A 15,157-nucleotide genomic window follows, 5' to 3' on the forward strand; every position below is an offset into this window, starting at 1 on the left:
CAAGGAAGGCTGAGCAAGTCTGATAATATGGAGAGCTGAGGCTCAAAGAGGTTAAATGGCTGAATGGCTGGTCGTGGCACTGTTGGGATGGGGAGCAGGTGATCAGTCAGCGCACTTTCCCCTCTGTCCTGTAAGATCTTCAGCAAAATGTTCTCTTCAGGCCTTGTCTCTGGTCCTGTGGCTCCCTTTTCTCCACTGAACCCTCACATCTCTTCCTCCCTTCACATATTCATGGAACAGGAACCTTAGGGGAAGGCTGTCACACACACCAGAAGTGGCTAGATCATGAGGCCATCTCACTCTCCCTCTGCATGTGTGTGCATGTATACATATAATTTTTTAAGTTGATACTGAGCAAAATTACTATAAAAGGTTTTCAGAGTGGGAACTTTAGTTTTGAGTGTCACGAGGCATGGTATAAAGGGTGGGATGGGACCACATGGTGTTCTGTAATGAAGAGGGCCCCTCCCAGAGCCCGAATGTCCAGGAAGCCCCTGACTCAGCCTTCTGGGCAAAGCCAACAGCTCCTCATTTTCCTGTCCTCAGTGGCTGCTTTCACACTTCTACTACAGTGTCACGATGGCTGGTCTGTCTGCATCATTTGTAAGATGTGCCAAGTGCATTTGATACTAATAATAAGTAAAGTGCTGAAAATTGTGACTGGTTTTCTTTTCTCCATTAGAGTGGAGTCAAAGTTATAAATGACCTATAATAAGGTCATTCTCACTCAACTTACATTGTGTTATACTTTGCTGACTGAGAGAGAGAAAAAATTGGAGTTACAGCTGGTGCCAGGGGAACACTGAGCCTTCAGTGTGCCAATGGGGTCTACCCGGTTTGTAGCCTGTATCTCTTATGGTGTGGTGGCAGAAAAAACTATGGAAAAGTGTCGGTCCTGACAGTGTTTGGTTCTCCTGTTAAGCCAAATTTAATTTCCCCAATTATAGAATGAAGTTAAGAAGAACTTCTCCATCCTACCTGCAGTCACTCTGCAGAAACAGAAATATAAACGCAAAATTAGCACTTTCGTTTCTAAGAGAAGGTACTTTTATTTTTACCCCATTCACTTTGTAAAGCATGTAGTACAGCTACATGTATGTAGATATAATTAGATTCTAAATAGACATTTTTAATGTGATTACAAGTTTTGACTTCTCTGGTGATGATACTCTATTCCTGCAGACCTCTAAGGGGTGGAGCAGGAACAGTTAGATTAACGTTCAGGTTAGTTTATTTTACTAGAAAAAAAATCTGTCACTGTAAGTGAGCCTTCAGCTGTCTCACAAATGCTGGCTAAAGACACCAAAAGGTAGGAGCTAGAGTGAGGTTGGGTGAAGAGAAGTCCTCACACACTCTAAAAACAGAGCCGTATCCTCTGGGTGATGTGTCATGCACCTTGCATTTGAGCATCCTCATGGGAAATGAAACCACCACCTGACTGTAGTTCACTTTCTCCTGGGAGGACTCCATGACCAAGGGAGTGCCCCTCAGAGCTATCTAGGAGCCAGCAGAAAAGAAGGAAGAGGGATTTTCAGATGGAGGTCTTCAGTCTGAACTGACCAATAGTGTGAACGTAATGCTGTTTGTGTTTTGTCAACCTCAGCAAGCCAGCTGAATGTGCCTCCCTGGAGTTAATCAAGCCATGTAGCATTCACTGAGTGTCAGCCCCGTGCTGGACATTCTGCTAAGGCTGGGGCTGTGGAAGGAATTTAGAATGTGGTCTCTGCCTGCAAGTCCAGTCAGAGCCATGATATGGGGAGCAACAGAATTAGGGATTAAGGATTAATTGAGAAATGTCCACATATGCATTAGGAATTGGAATAGAATGATATGTCTGTGGATCAGAGTAATCAAAGTCGGTTTCAGGAAGGAGATAGATGTGTGCTGGGACTTGAAAGCACAGAAAGGGCATAGGTAGGGGAGATATAAAGAAGGACATTTCAGGGAAATGAGAGAGCAAAGGTTCAGGGATAGGCAGAAAAAAAAAGACCTATTACCCCATGCCTGCTCTTTCTCCCTTTTCCTCTCCCTCCCCTGTTTTTCTCTCTTTCTGTCCCTCTCTCCCTTACAACAGAACTGAATGTTAAGAATAGAAAAAATAAATCACAACTATTAAAATGTAGAAAGAAGAAACTCTGTGAACACTATGATTTGAATTAATTTATAAGGATGTTGCAGATTGGCTGGGAATGACCCCATGGGTTCAGGAAAACAGGTACAGAATTAGGCAACTGGCCCAGCGGATGATGTCGGCCTTGTCAGTTGCCTTGGAAGCAAGAACCCCTGACTGCCTTTGTATCACTCGAATGTCTCTGGCTGACCTATGGATTCCCTGCATGATCGAGCCACTCATCAGCAAATCAAAACCTGACAAACAATAGCAGAGTTGAGCCTTTTGTCACTTTCCCTGGCAGGTGGGGAAGAGCTGCGGCTCAATTTCCAACTTCCCTTTGCTACAGCCCATCTTTGGCTGGTGAGCGCCAGGCCTGCGCCCGAGGTCCTGGCGGGAGTAACCAGCATTTGGCTGTTCTGCTGGGAACAGAGGGGGCCATGGTCAGCTAGTGAAGAAATCAGGCCTAAGTAACAGACCCTTTACCTGCACCCCACTCAATCACAACCCCCATCCTCACCTCAAAAAAACAAAACAAACAACAACAACAAATGCCAGTACAAGAGAGGAAGCCTGAAAAAACAGAAAAACAAAGCTGACAGCCTGGGGCTATGGGTGGGTGGGATGCCAGGGAGAGAGGAGGTAGGACAGGGCAGTTGGGTGTGTGTGTGTATGTGTGTGTATTTTTTTTTTTTCATTTCTTAAAATTAATGATGGGGAGGATTTGAAGACTTGTACAGTAGCTTTGCCAGCAAAAAATGTAATTAGCTAAAGACAATATGCTGCTGGTGTTGGAGCTGGTGGCTTAACGAAGCCCGTCCTAATGAGAATATCAGTACCTCATTCAGTGATTGCCTTCACAAACCAGGCCTCTTCTTCAGATTTTGTGCTTGATTAGTTCCAGAGAAAAAAATTCAATTTAATAATTTTTTAAAGAGGGAGAAATAAGAGCCACAGCACTCGGTGTGGGGCCCCAAAGAAGACTTTTTTGACTGCCAGGGTTTCTCCTCCTTCCCCTGTATGGTGCCAGACAAAGCTTGCTGGCAAGGAATGAAGGGCTTGGAAGGAATATTGGCATATGATGCTCTAATCGTGTTCGTACGTCAGCATCTCCTCTCAGCCCTTAATTTCCTCTTCTGTTCCCTTTGCTACAATTCTTGAGCTCTAATGTGCATCTTACTTGGATGCCAAGATTGAGTCACAGCTGGAATGGTACAAGGGATAAGACCATGGATACCCATTGTTCTCCCAGGGTTTCGATTAGAATTTGGGGCCTGTGATTAGAATTTTCTGTAGTGGGTCAAATCAGTTACCAGTTGGAGGAAGCTTATGAGCACAAAGCAATGTATACAAGTTTTGTTAACCTCTGTTTTCGACTAGCATTAAATGACTTGCACTGGGAATGGCCGTTGTCATCTTTTGGGTTCTAATGCAAAACATGGCCCGTGGGCTTTCTCCTGTCTTCTCCAAATCTGTCAGCTAGCACAGTGTTTTTTGTGTGACCTGACTATAATGAAATTCCTAGTTTCCCTGAAAGTTAAGTCTGACATTTCTCCCCAGTCTGTTTATATGTGTGTTGTTATATTGTGGAAAATGTTTATTGTTCTTCTTAGGTCTCCCATCCCAGAACAGGGCTTACAGAGAACAAACAGACCAGAGTCTGTGTGCATTAGTGCCAGACTGTTCTCAAGAAAATGGTTGAGTGTCTGTACTCTCAGACTCTGAGGACAGTTGATTTCACTTTACATCTACCCAAGGCTGCAGATATCTCCACAGAATTTTTGCTGCCTGTGTCAAAATGACAACCTGACAAGTGTGACCCTCCTTGGCCATATTGGTTAAATTATTTTTTTAAATGTTGTATTTGGCCAATCCAATGATCAAGCTTAACTGGAGAAGATTGCAGGCATCTGGGACAGGCAGTGTAGACAGTACTAAGTGTAGACATTTAGGGATCCTTACTTGCATAACCTTGAGAGTTAGTTGTAGAAGCAAGGAAATCTGGGGTTTAATTGAAAGAAAATGGGAAGTTGAGTGATTAGAGCCCAGACCACAGTGGTGGGCTTCTTTCTATGTGACACGGTCATAAAACAACATCATTAATGTCAGTGGTTGAGTATTAGTTTGGCCTCATACTACTATGTAAACTTGGATAAGTTACTTTCTAAAAATGGAAATTGTAATTTTTACTACTTATACTTATTGGTAGGACTAAATAAAATAATGAGTATAATTCATTAGGTGCTATGTCTGGCATGTGGTAAACACAATAAACAGTAGTTATCATTAGTATTACTTCTTTATTGTACCAGTATTCTAGGAATAAGGCAGTGTGTGAATAGACTAACAGAATGAGGCAGGAGTTTGGAGGAAGAGTTAAGCACATGTAATGGGATTAACTGTAGGAAGCTGAGAAATGCTTAATTCTTTCATAGCGGTTTGTGGACTTTGAGATCATCACAAAACTAACCATCAGCTATGTGATCTTTACCTCTCCCAGGCTAGGGACTGTGCTGCTGGAAATCCCACTGTAAAAGAGAACGGGGCAGGATCCTTGAATACTTGACTGGATCCTGTCACACCAGATCTCACGGCAATCATGAAAATCAAGTTGTACCTCTATATGTGGGACAAGAATATGATCAAGGCCACACTCCATGTGAAAGGCCTTCTACCTCCACGCCGACTCTCAGGCATCTCTGAATAGTGCAGCCTTTAAGGATCCATCTCAGTGTTAGCTGGAGAGGAAATGGATCTTCAGGGTCTTCCCTGGTTCAGATAGTGATACTGATGAATATGTGCCAAATTCAGAGAAATCTTGACATCTTGACCCTCTTTCCCCTCCTATTCCCAACTAACTATGTTATAGGCTGTTTACATCTTAAGTCACTGGAATTCCTACACATGCCCTGCATAAGGTCTTCCTGCAGTGACTAGTTTTTAATGCTGTTGATTTTCATGTACTCAGCCCCAGTTGCTACCTATGGAGCTATCAGCTCTCTGAGAACCTCTTTTCCCCCGTTAAGCTGGGCTGCCTGACTTTGAGGAAATGGGAGAAAGAGGGATTAAACAACTCCTTTATGATCAGAGAAAAACAGGGTAAAGTGTAATGGTCATTAGCATATACTGCGCCCGCTGCCTCTTCCGTTACTTGTTCAATAATTCCCTTAATGTTTGATCCTAATGGAGTAGATTATTGTTATTATTTTATTTCATCAAGATCACCTACTGCATAAAAGCAAAGAAGAAAGGAGGAAAGGAACGTGGCCCAGAATAGGCATTGAGCATTATCCAGCTGGCGATATTTATTTATTGGCTTCATGCTTGGCTTGTGAAGTTTTGAAGGGCTGGTGCCCACAGCCCATGGAGGGAGCCTGTCTCATGCAGCTCTGCCCATGAGTTGCTGAGACAGAGACCTGGAGTGCTTCTGCTTCCTTGTGGACCCTTTTATCTTCCAGCCTATCTGTTGTGCATAATACACACATTTGTGCATGTGCATGCACACTGATATCCATACACATGGGTTATATGTGGGGCCAGCCTCTTAACACATGATGCTAATTGGGGTGCCATCCATGATGTCATCTCTCAGAAAATTATTACGTCTACATCCAGAGGGATGAAGGACCTCAGCTCTCCCCAGGTAGCCTGATTCCTTACTGGTCTCCTACACTGCAGAGGTCTAGGTCCGTCTTTGGAATTAGGGATCTATGGGCTGAAAACCCAGCTCTTGATGAGCTGCTTCTCTGTCATCCTGCTTCACCTAGCCCTGCTTGGCCTTAACATTCTCGTTAAGGCAAACAACAGGTAACTGTAGCTACTAATGATGAGAGAGCTCTAAGCAGCTCACAGACAAATGCACTCCTTTGCTTTTCTTTGGGATGACAGAGTCAAGGGTCTGAGGCAAGAAAAAAATCTCAAGAACGGAAAAAAGCAGTTCTATAAACAGAATCTGAAAGAGTACAACTTGAAATAGCCCAGGCTGACTCCAGCACACTAGCCTCCAACCACTGTCCCTGTAGGGCTTCAGGCTCTCATTAGACGAAACTCCTAAAGTCTCATACAGGAATTGAAGACAAACTTTCCAGATTAAAGAAGAAAGACGATCAAACCTAATGGTCTTAAAACTTTTAGAGCTAGGAAAAGCAAAATAAAACACAATTAAATTAAAAAGTAATTAAAAAGCTAGAGAGTTGAATTTCCTCCTGAGAAGAACATAGCCTCTTTAGGTTGGAAGGACTCAAATACCAACCTACTTAACCTTGGAAGGCTCTTGGTCTTAGCCTTTGCCTCTTGTTTGTGGAAGGTTGCCTAGTCCCTATATTTACCCACCAATGGCATTTTATTGAGACAGAGTTGGGGGAATATCCTATTTCTTTCCTAAGCCTTGGATACTTGGTCCTAGGGGCATGGGGGAAGGGGATGCTGAAGCATCTTGAGGCAGCAATCAGCAGTAGTAACTGCCCCAGTGAGAGGTTAACCAGGCAGCGCGGGCTGGGCCCTGCCAGTGGGGCATGCAATTCACACCAGGAGCCCCAGAAGACATATTGAGGCCTCTTAATTAACATGGTGGCCCGTGGCAACTGGAAAGCCTTTCCACACGATTAAAGACTTCAGAAAACCCCCAAGGGGAGGTAATCTCCTAATAATTTATAAATCAAACTTGCTACTTAATATGCTTAAAGTGTTTTCACTTGCCTTTCATCTGCGAAGGAGATGGGCAGGGGATAATGGATTTCTATTCACCAACCACCACAGAAAAGAGAACCTGCCAGAGAAGCAAGGGCATTTTCTCTTCCAGTTTGGGCGACTCCTTCTGGCAGGAAAGGGATCTTCGTGGTCAATAATGTGTTAACACAATTTTCATGACATCCACTTATTTCAGAGGCCTTTGTATGCAATTGGGGAAGAGGGGATCTGCTTGTGAGGAGATCATTGGCTAACTGGGGTTGATGACCTGCTTCTAGTGGGTCAGCTCCATCATCTCCTTGGTCTGTGGTTTGTGACTTTGCTGGGCAGGAAGAATGCACATTTTATCTACCCTTAGTTTACCAATGTAGAGCCATTTCCTGTTTGACAGGGATCAGTGTTACAATCAGAAAATTTTCAGATTGGAAGAGTCATGCATTTCTTAGAATCACTGAATTTTATCAATGAAGGCTTGGGTTAGATTCAAAGGGGCTCTGCAATTTGCATACAATTACACAGCTGTTTAGCCCTGTTATTTTACTGGGGTTCTTCGTGTTGCTAGTAATTTAAGTCTAGTTTTCCAGTAGGCTCCGTAGTATCACAGGATCAGAAGGGACCTTGAGAAGTTATCCAACTGCTTTATCCATTCCTTATCCCTGGAACATTTTAGTTCTAGATTAGGATATGCCCAGAGTTTCCATGTCGGTTTGCACAGTTTTTCTGTTCTTGTTCTGCCTCTTATAAAAGATATGAGTGATATCCGGAAAAACATATGAGTGACTGTTGCTGTATCAGAGAGAGGGTGTTTACCCCTGACCTTGGGTCATTGGTATTTAGACAAAACAGGAGACATGAGCTACCAAACTCTTGCATGTGATTCCTATTTTGTAACCACTATTTAATTCCTCAAGGAATATAATTTGAATTCAGTATGTCCAGTTGCCTTGAGGAATAATTAATTCTGTCTCAGATTCCCTCTTCTTCTTACTCCTAAGGTAAAAGTAAGCTTTGAAATGTGAGCTGATTGATTGGCTGTAGTCTCTTGACAGATGGTAGCTGGAAGCATAATCTCAGCTTTTCCATTTCTCTGCCAAAGGTTCAGAAAGCCCAGGTGACTCTCTAAACTTGGTGACATTTAATAGATCCAGATTCTTTTATTCTAAGATTTATTGATTATGTGGCACTGATTTGAGAAGGATTCCACTGGTCCATGGGGGTGTTACTAGAGTATTACCTCTAGCCCAAGATATCTTCATCTACCACAGTTTCTTTGGTTTGAAGAAGAGAAGTAATGACGGGCCAGCACCTGTGATCTGTTTTTGTCTTCCTTTTATGCCTGTGTTTATCTTTAAAAACCAAATTGTGTAGATTAATTTCTTTAACTAAAATATAAACTCCATGAGATCAGGAACCATACGTGTGTTATTCACCGCATTATCTTCATAACAGTGACCACTGAAAAAAAATGCCTTGCTAAAGTAGGTATCAGTAAGTGTTTATTGAATGATTTAGTAATAAATTGAATAAATGATTCACCCAAGCAGCTGACTTATACAAGATTAGCTTGTAGGCACAGAGAAGATGACCATATTGAAATATATTGAAAGTTGATGATGCTTCTTCCTTTTCTTCCTTTCTTTTTTCTTCCTTCTCTTCCTCCCTCTTTGCTTCCCTCCTTCCCTTCCTTCTTTCCTTCCTCCCTCTTTATTTCTTCTTTCTCCTCTCCCTTCCTTCCTCTGTCCCACAATTATTGACCATCTGCTTTATGCCAGGTGCTGTGTTTTAACCTGGAGCTATAAAAGAGATAGATTAGACATGGCCTCTGCCCCATGGCCCCTGCCCCCTATAGTCTAGCAAATGAGATAGACAAGAAAATCAAAGGTAAATGTACTTGTGGTTAGAGTTATGTGGAGGGTTCTATGGAAAGTGCAGTGAGACCAGAGAAGGGTTAGCTGAAGGCGTGTCACCGAACTGACTTTGAAGGATGAGTAGGAGTTAGCTGAAGGAGGGAGGTATGACCCAGGACCCAGGATGAATATACAGGTCAGATAATGAGACAGTCTTGTGGTTGGTCCAGAGGACTGGGATAAGCATAAAGGAGAGATCTGCTTAGAATTTTCCATCCTTCGGCAATTACCAACAATGTTATGTAACACATTGTTACATAAAAATTCTAAAATCTACAAATTATCTGACAAATCTCATACTATTCTCTTAAGTAAGTGCTGAAAATGTCAATTTCATAATAAAATAAAAGCTGACTTCATTTATGTGGTATCTATTACAGCCAGTAGAAATGATTTATTGATTTTTAAAAAGAAAAATGTGTTTTAAAATGCCACATTTTTTTGCAAGGAACTCGTTAATAGATGTGGGTTTCTCATATACCCCAAACACACTTCTAGTTACCAAATGTTAACAGTTTTGAGAAAAAAATCAATAGAATAATCAGAAAATTCATGCAAAGATGAATAATGAGCAAAGCAATTCCATGTTTTGCAGCCAGTGCTTACAGTCAGTGTTTCTTTTTTAATGTTCAGAGTTTACAACTTGTTACTTGTTGCCTGAATCCAGATATACTGTAATGTTTTGTCTTTGTTTTTCCAATGGCTATAAAAATTGGAGCTAACACAAATAAATGAAGAATACTTTCTGAACACAGCTAGGGTAAAACAGAAACTCAAAGCAAGACATGTGCATGTGAAGAACTTCTGTATGCTCTCTGTAAAGCCTTGTGTGTGTGATAACTGCCCATTCTGTTTCTCAGTGTGCTCATGAGCGGATGTTAAGTAGAGGTCTTTTTGGAGCTGAGAATCCAGAGGACAATTGTTGCTCCCAATAAGCTGTGTGAGATATGTGCATCTTGCCTTTCTCTTTTTGACTTGGCTATCAGGATGCTTCCAGCCATAGTCTTTGGCCTAGGGTTTCTTTCCATTCCATCTGCCCCCTTTTCATTTCGCTAGACTCTTTGAAAGGAAAATCCTACAGTATCCATGATATTTACTGAAACTGCTTAAAATTCTCTACAAAAGTAGTAAGGTTAAAAAAATGAAATTGGCTGGGCTCAGTTCCTCATACCTGTAATCCCACCACTTTGGGAGGCCAAGGCAAGTGGATTATTTGAAGCCAGGAGTTAGAGACCAGCCTCCCCGACATGGTCAAACCCTGTCTCTACTAAAAATACAAATATTAGCCAGGCGTGGTGGTGCATGCCTGTAATCCCAGCTACTTGGGAGGTTGAGATGAGAGAATCACTTGAACATGGGAGATGGAGGTTGCAGTGGGCCAAGATCACACCTCTGCACTCCAGCCTGGGTGACAGAGTGAGACCCTGTCTCAAAAAAAGAAAAAAAGAAAAAAAAGAAAGAAATTATCCAAGACCTATGGTTTATTGAAAAATGTAACAGTAACTGAATGTGAGCCAAGTCCTCACTGTAGAAGGACAGTTACCAAAGTGGCTAGACCCCTGCCTTTTCCTAGTATAGTGGTGGGCCTATATTTTCTTCCTACTTGCTACCTACTCAAGCAGGTAGAGCATTTCAGAGAAATTTATGTGTAGTGATTTTACAAATAATTATTACAAAATATTATTAAATAATGTCACATATTAATGTCACATCACATTACAGTATATTATTATTTATGTAATAGTCCACAATTAGTAAGCCATTGCAAAGTATTTTGACATCTGTCACCAATTTGAGTTACAGAAGCACAGAACCCATACCACAACTTGAGTACCTGAGAATCCTTTTTCAAATGCTTGTGCTGAGTTTTACCTATTGGCTGAAGCTTATTCCTGGTAACTGATTATTAGAAAGCTGAGGTCGGCCGGGCACGGTGGCTCACACCTGTAATCCCAGCACTTTGGGAGGCTGAGGCGGGTGGATCACCTGAGGTCAGGAGTTTGAGACCAGCCTCAACGTGGAGAAACCCCGTCTCTACTAAAAATACAAAATTAGCCGGGCGTGGTGGTGCATGCCTGTAATCCCAGCTACTCAGGAGGCTGAGGCAGGAGAATTGCTTGAACCTGGGAGGTGGAGGTTGCAGTGAGCCGAGATCGCGCCATTGCACTCCACTCCAGCCTGGGCAACAAGAGCAAAACTCCGTCTCAAAAAAAAAAAAAAAAAAAAAAAAAAAAAGAAAGCTGAGGTCATCGAGAGTCACTGACTCTAAGCAGAGGAAGCGTTTTTTACTAAAGCAAAATTAGAGAAGCTAAATATACTGGCTTAGCAAAACAAAAGCTTCTGTTCTAGCTCCCTATAAGTTATGTTTTTAAGAAAAATGAACATAAAATATTCTTAATTGAGTGTCTAGGCTCCACACATGGTTAAGAGAATTTTGGATGAACTTACCAAAATGGCCTGTGAGAAGAGCAGTGAAGGAAGATCTGGGACTAGAGCCAGTTCTGCACTGTCTAGTTCTGTAGTTTCTCTGAGCCTTGGTTTTTTCATCAGAAAAGGAAGGGGCTGAACCTAGAGATAGATATGCAATGGGTCCCTAAGTTGAAAGAAAGTACACATTTCTCATCTAAATTCAGCTCAGTTGAAGGCCTAATGGTATCTCTGAGGCATGTAGTGACACAAATAGTCCTGTTTAAACACAGATAACTTGAAATGTGAGTATTGTCTTTTTACTACCAACTAATCTTGGATTTGGATGCTTAGTAGGTGCTTACTAAAGGTCCTTTGTTTATGATATCTCCTCCTTTGACCCACTGTCAGCTAGATGTGCATTTTGAATATTTGAAATTTGAGTATTTGAATAGTTACTCTTTTTTTCTTCCAGAACTGACAATGGGTCTGGATGTATTCATCCATACTCTCCTATTCTGTCCTCTTATGATGTGCAAGATAGATGCCAGGGTGTAGATGTCTCTCCAGTGAGCAATGCTCATTCTGGGTGACTGCAGGCTAGCGCTTAAGAATATAGGCTGTGAAATAAGAGTTGTGGTCTCGTTCCAGTCCCACTCCTCATTTGCTGTGTGACATTGGGCAAGTTATTTAACCTCTGTGCCTCATCTTTTTCAAATGTAAAATGGGGAATTGAGTTAAAAGCGAGGAACCTTTTGAACAAGTATCTGGTACATGGTAAAAGCATGATAATGGACAGCTAATCTTGTTTTATTACTGCATAATATAGGGAATGAGTCTATGCCCCAGACCTCATCATAACCCTGTTGTGATCATCTGAAAGGAGAATTAGAGAGGAACAGTGGAAGGAGCTCCTATAAAACCCTATGTGAGCAAAAAACATAGTGTTTAAGCCATTCCTTAGAGATTGATGCTTACGCTACTCTTACAGCTCCTTAGGGAATAAAATTACCTCTCGTTTTCACTAGCTTAATTCAATGTCTGACAACTTCTCTCAGTTGGGAAGTTATTCCTTCTGTGTGGCTTAATTACCTATTGTTGCAGTTTCAATTTGGGGTGAAGGAAAAGATAGCACTGACTCTGAGATACAGGTTCTGCTAAAAAAAATGTTGGGTTGGACACAAATACTCGCCGTCAATGAGTGGTACAGGGCTTAGTCATGCACTGTGGAGGCACTGTGTCTTCTAGGCAGTGTTCTGGGGGGTCCCAGGAGCTCTGTGTGTGTGTCTGCAGGGCTGCCAGGATGGATGGGAGTGGAGGTGGCAGTTAGCAAGGACCTGGAATACTTGGCTTTGGACTCATACCCACAGTGGAACCTGAGCATGTTTATTATTTCTCTATACTTGCATAAGAGCTTGCACCAGGAGAAAGGGTTCTGCAAAAAAAGAAATAATTGAAAACCAGGAGGTCAGCATACATCTGTCCCCAACAAGCCACATGATATAGCCTGTCACTTGGCAGCTGACTCTGTTGCCTCGTGTCTCTGCTCCTCTGTGCTGCCTGCTTGAAAGTGGCAGTGTGTGTGTGTGTGTGTGTGTGTGTGTGTGTTCCTTTGCTCACAGTGATGGTGAGAGGGGGAGGATAAATAGGAAGATTTTCAGGGAAAGAAATTTTATAAATCCAAGGTATAATTATTATGAGACTAGAAAAGCCCCCTTTAACGTATTTGGAGGCATACTCTTGACCTAGCCTTATGTGGATCGGCCCTCTGGGAATTCGTAGGGGATTTTTATCTCTAGCTTATTTGATAGGGAGGTATGATTGAAGCCTAAGGTTGTGAGAAGAACCATTTGGCACATGCTGGCCTAATGAAATAGGTTTGGAAAGATATTGACCAAAATAAAGGGAGTGAATAGAGATTGTGCACGGGAAGATTTATGCCCACCAAGTGCCATGCAGCACCAAGCTTAAAGGCTGTCCCTCTAAATGCTGCCCCGGTGATGTCAAGGCCATGTGTTCAGTCTCACTGAGTCCTGCATCCTCACCTCTGGCAGTCGACAGAGTGGCGTCCTGATTTGTAAGGAATGACCTTGGAGGTGTTGGCCTTTGAGCACCAGAAGGTAACTCCTCCACCAGCCTGACTCCAGGACTTGGGTTTCAATCCCTTCCCCTGAGCTTTAGTAAGAAGACGGAACATCACTCAGGACTGTGTGGTTAAGGGAAAGCTGTGACCCAAAAGTCATGTTCAAATGATGAGTTTCCTCCCCACACTTGGTGGTAAATTCCTGATGGATGTAAATTTCTATTCAGATTTGTCCATGGTTTTTCCTGCTGGGCCAGTTATTCAGATTGAGACATTTAAGGTTATGCTGAGAGCAGCTTTGACTGTGTGAGACATATTATGCTAGGCACTTTACATAGTTAGCTAACCTAATTCTTACAACCACCCTGGGTGGTTAAGTGATGTCTTCTCCATTATACAGATGAGGTATCTGAGGTTTAGAATTTATAGGACCCACTGATAATTGGTGGAACCACTGTTAGAATCTATGATTGATCTTTAGATGTGAGACAGGAAGAAACCAGATGTCACCCCATATTGCTAAAAAAAATAAAGTCCTGAAACCAGCGTTATGTGTGGCAGATTTAACTTAATAAATAAAAGCTCTCCCCTGTTTTTGCAGCTGAAATCACGCACACACACACACACACACACACACACACACACAAACTCACAAAGACTTCTTTCTTCAAATTGTTTGCTAAGCCCGAAGCAACTGGATCACTTGAAATGATGCACTGGTCATCCCAGCTCCATTTTTCTCTCACCCTAAATACCAGTCACAGTAGAATTTCCCTTTGCTGCTGAATGATGCTTGCTGTAAATGCTTAATACAGCTGAATGAATGAATGCATAAATAAGTGATGAATGGTGGTAGCAGAAGGAGCAGTGACTCTTTGTGGGAAGAGCCTACCCATCTTCCCACATCCATCTGTGGTCCTCTCTTCCTAGGGTGGCATGATCGCTCTGCTGCTGTCCATCTTGTGCCTGGTGATGATCCTGTATACTCGCCGGCGCTGGTGCAAACGCCGCCGGGTCCCCCAGCCCCAGAAGAGTGCCAGTGCTGAGGCAGCCAATGAGATTCACTACATTCCTTCTGTGCTGATCGGCGGGCACGGACGGGAGAGCCTGCGCAATGCCCGCGTGCAGGGCCACAACTCCAGTGGCACCCTGAGCATCCGGGAGACACCCATCCTGGACGGCTATGAGTATGACATCACTGATCTGCGCCACCATCTGCAGAGGGAGTGCATGAACGGAGGGGAGGACTTTGCCAGCCAGGTCACGCGCACCCTCGACTCCCTGCAGGGCTGCAATGAAAAGTCGGGGATGGACCTCACACCAGGTGGGGATGGGAGAAAGGCAAGGGGCTGTTTGGTCCTTCATCTCAAGGAGCTGGGGAGTGGGTAGGAACAGCTGTGTGACAACAGCTGGTTGTCCTACATAGTGTGATGTGGCAGTGCCCTTCCCTACATAGGCAAGAATAACCTGTTTCCTGAGATGATGGGAGCTGTTTTCTAATCTAGAAAACCAGAAGAACCGTGTAAATTGGATCTTCTTTCACTTCCACCAGGCACTGGAAGCAACATACTTTAACGTTCAACAGAGGAGTGAGTTAGAGCCATTTTAGTATGTAATGAGCAACCCTCTGGGAAATGAGATAGCAAGAAAAATGAACATGTGTATATGACTTCTTGTATATTTTATACTTGCTTAGGCAATTTAATTCTCCATTGAAGCGGAGGGGACAGTGGTATCTGCTTTTTCCTATGACTCCTGAGAATGGGGCCTGGGGTGTTTTCGTTATGTTTATCTTGCTCATGCCTCTGTACTCTCTACAAGGGATGCGCTTCTTCAAAGAAAATGAAGGATTGCAATCATGGTATCAGACCCCAGATGCATTGTGTATCTATGGAGACACTGACTGGAAGAACTAATCCAGATGAACAAGATCAGGGTCAAAAACTGCAGAGAAAGACTACA

The 15,157-nt window shown here is 42.8% G+C and overlaps 1 protein-coding gene across 1 annotated transcript in view; it reads left to right on the forward strand.

Moving 5' to 3' along the window:
- Positions 1 to 15,157, forward strand: part of ASTN1 (astrotactin 1) — a 303,780-nt gene that overhangs the window by 117,812 nt on the left and 170,811 nt on the right. Inside the window, exon 3 of the mRNA XM_003824689.5 lies at positions 14,126 to 14,519. Within this exon, the coding sequence (XP_003824737.3) occupies positions 14,126 to 14,519 (394 nt within the window). The remainder of the gene's footprint in view (positions 1 to 14,125; positions 14,520 to 15,157) is intronic.

Source organism: Pan paniscus, chromosome 1 (genome assembly GCF_029289425.2).
Source record: "Pan paniscus chromosome 1, NHGRI_mPanPan1-v2.0_pri, whole genome shotgun sequence".
Taxonomy (NCBI): Eukaryota; Metazoa; Chordata; class Mammalia; order Primates; family Hominidae; genus Pan; species Pan paniscus.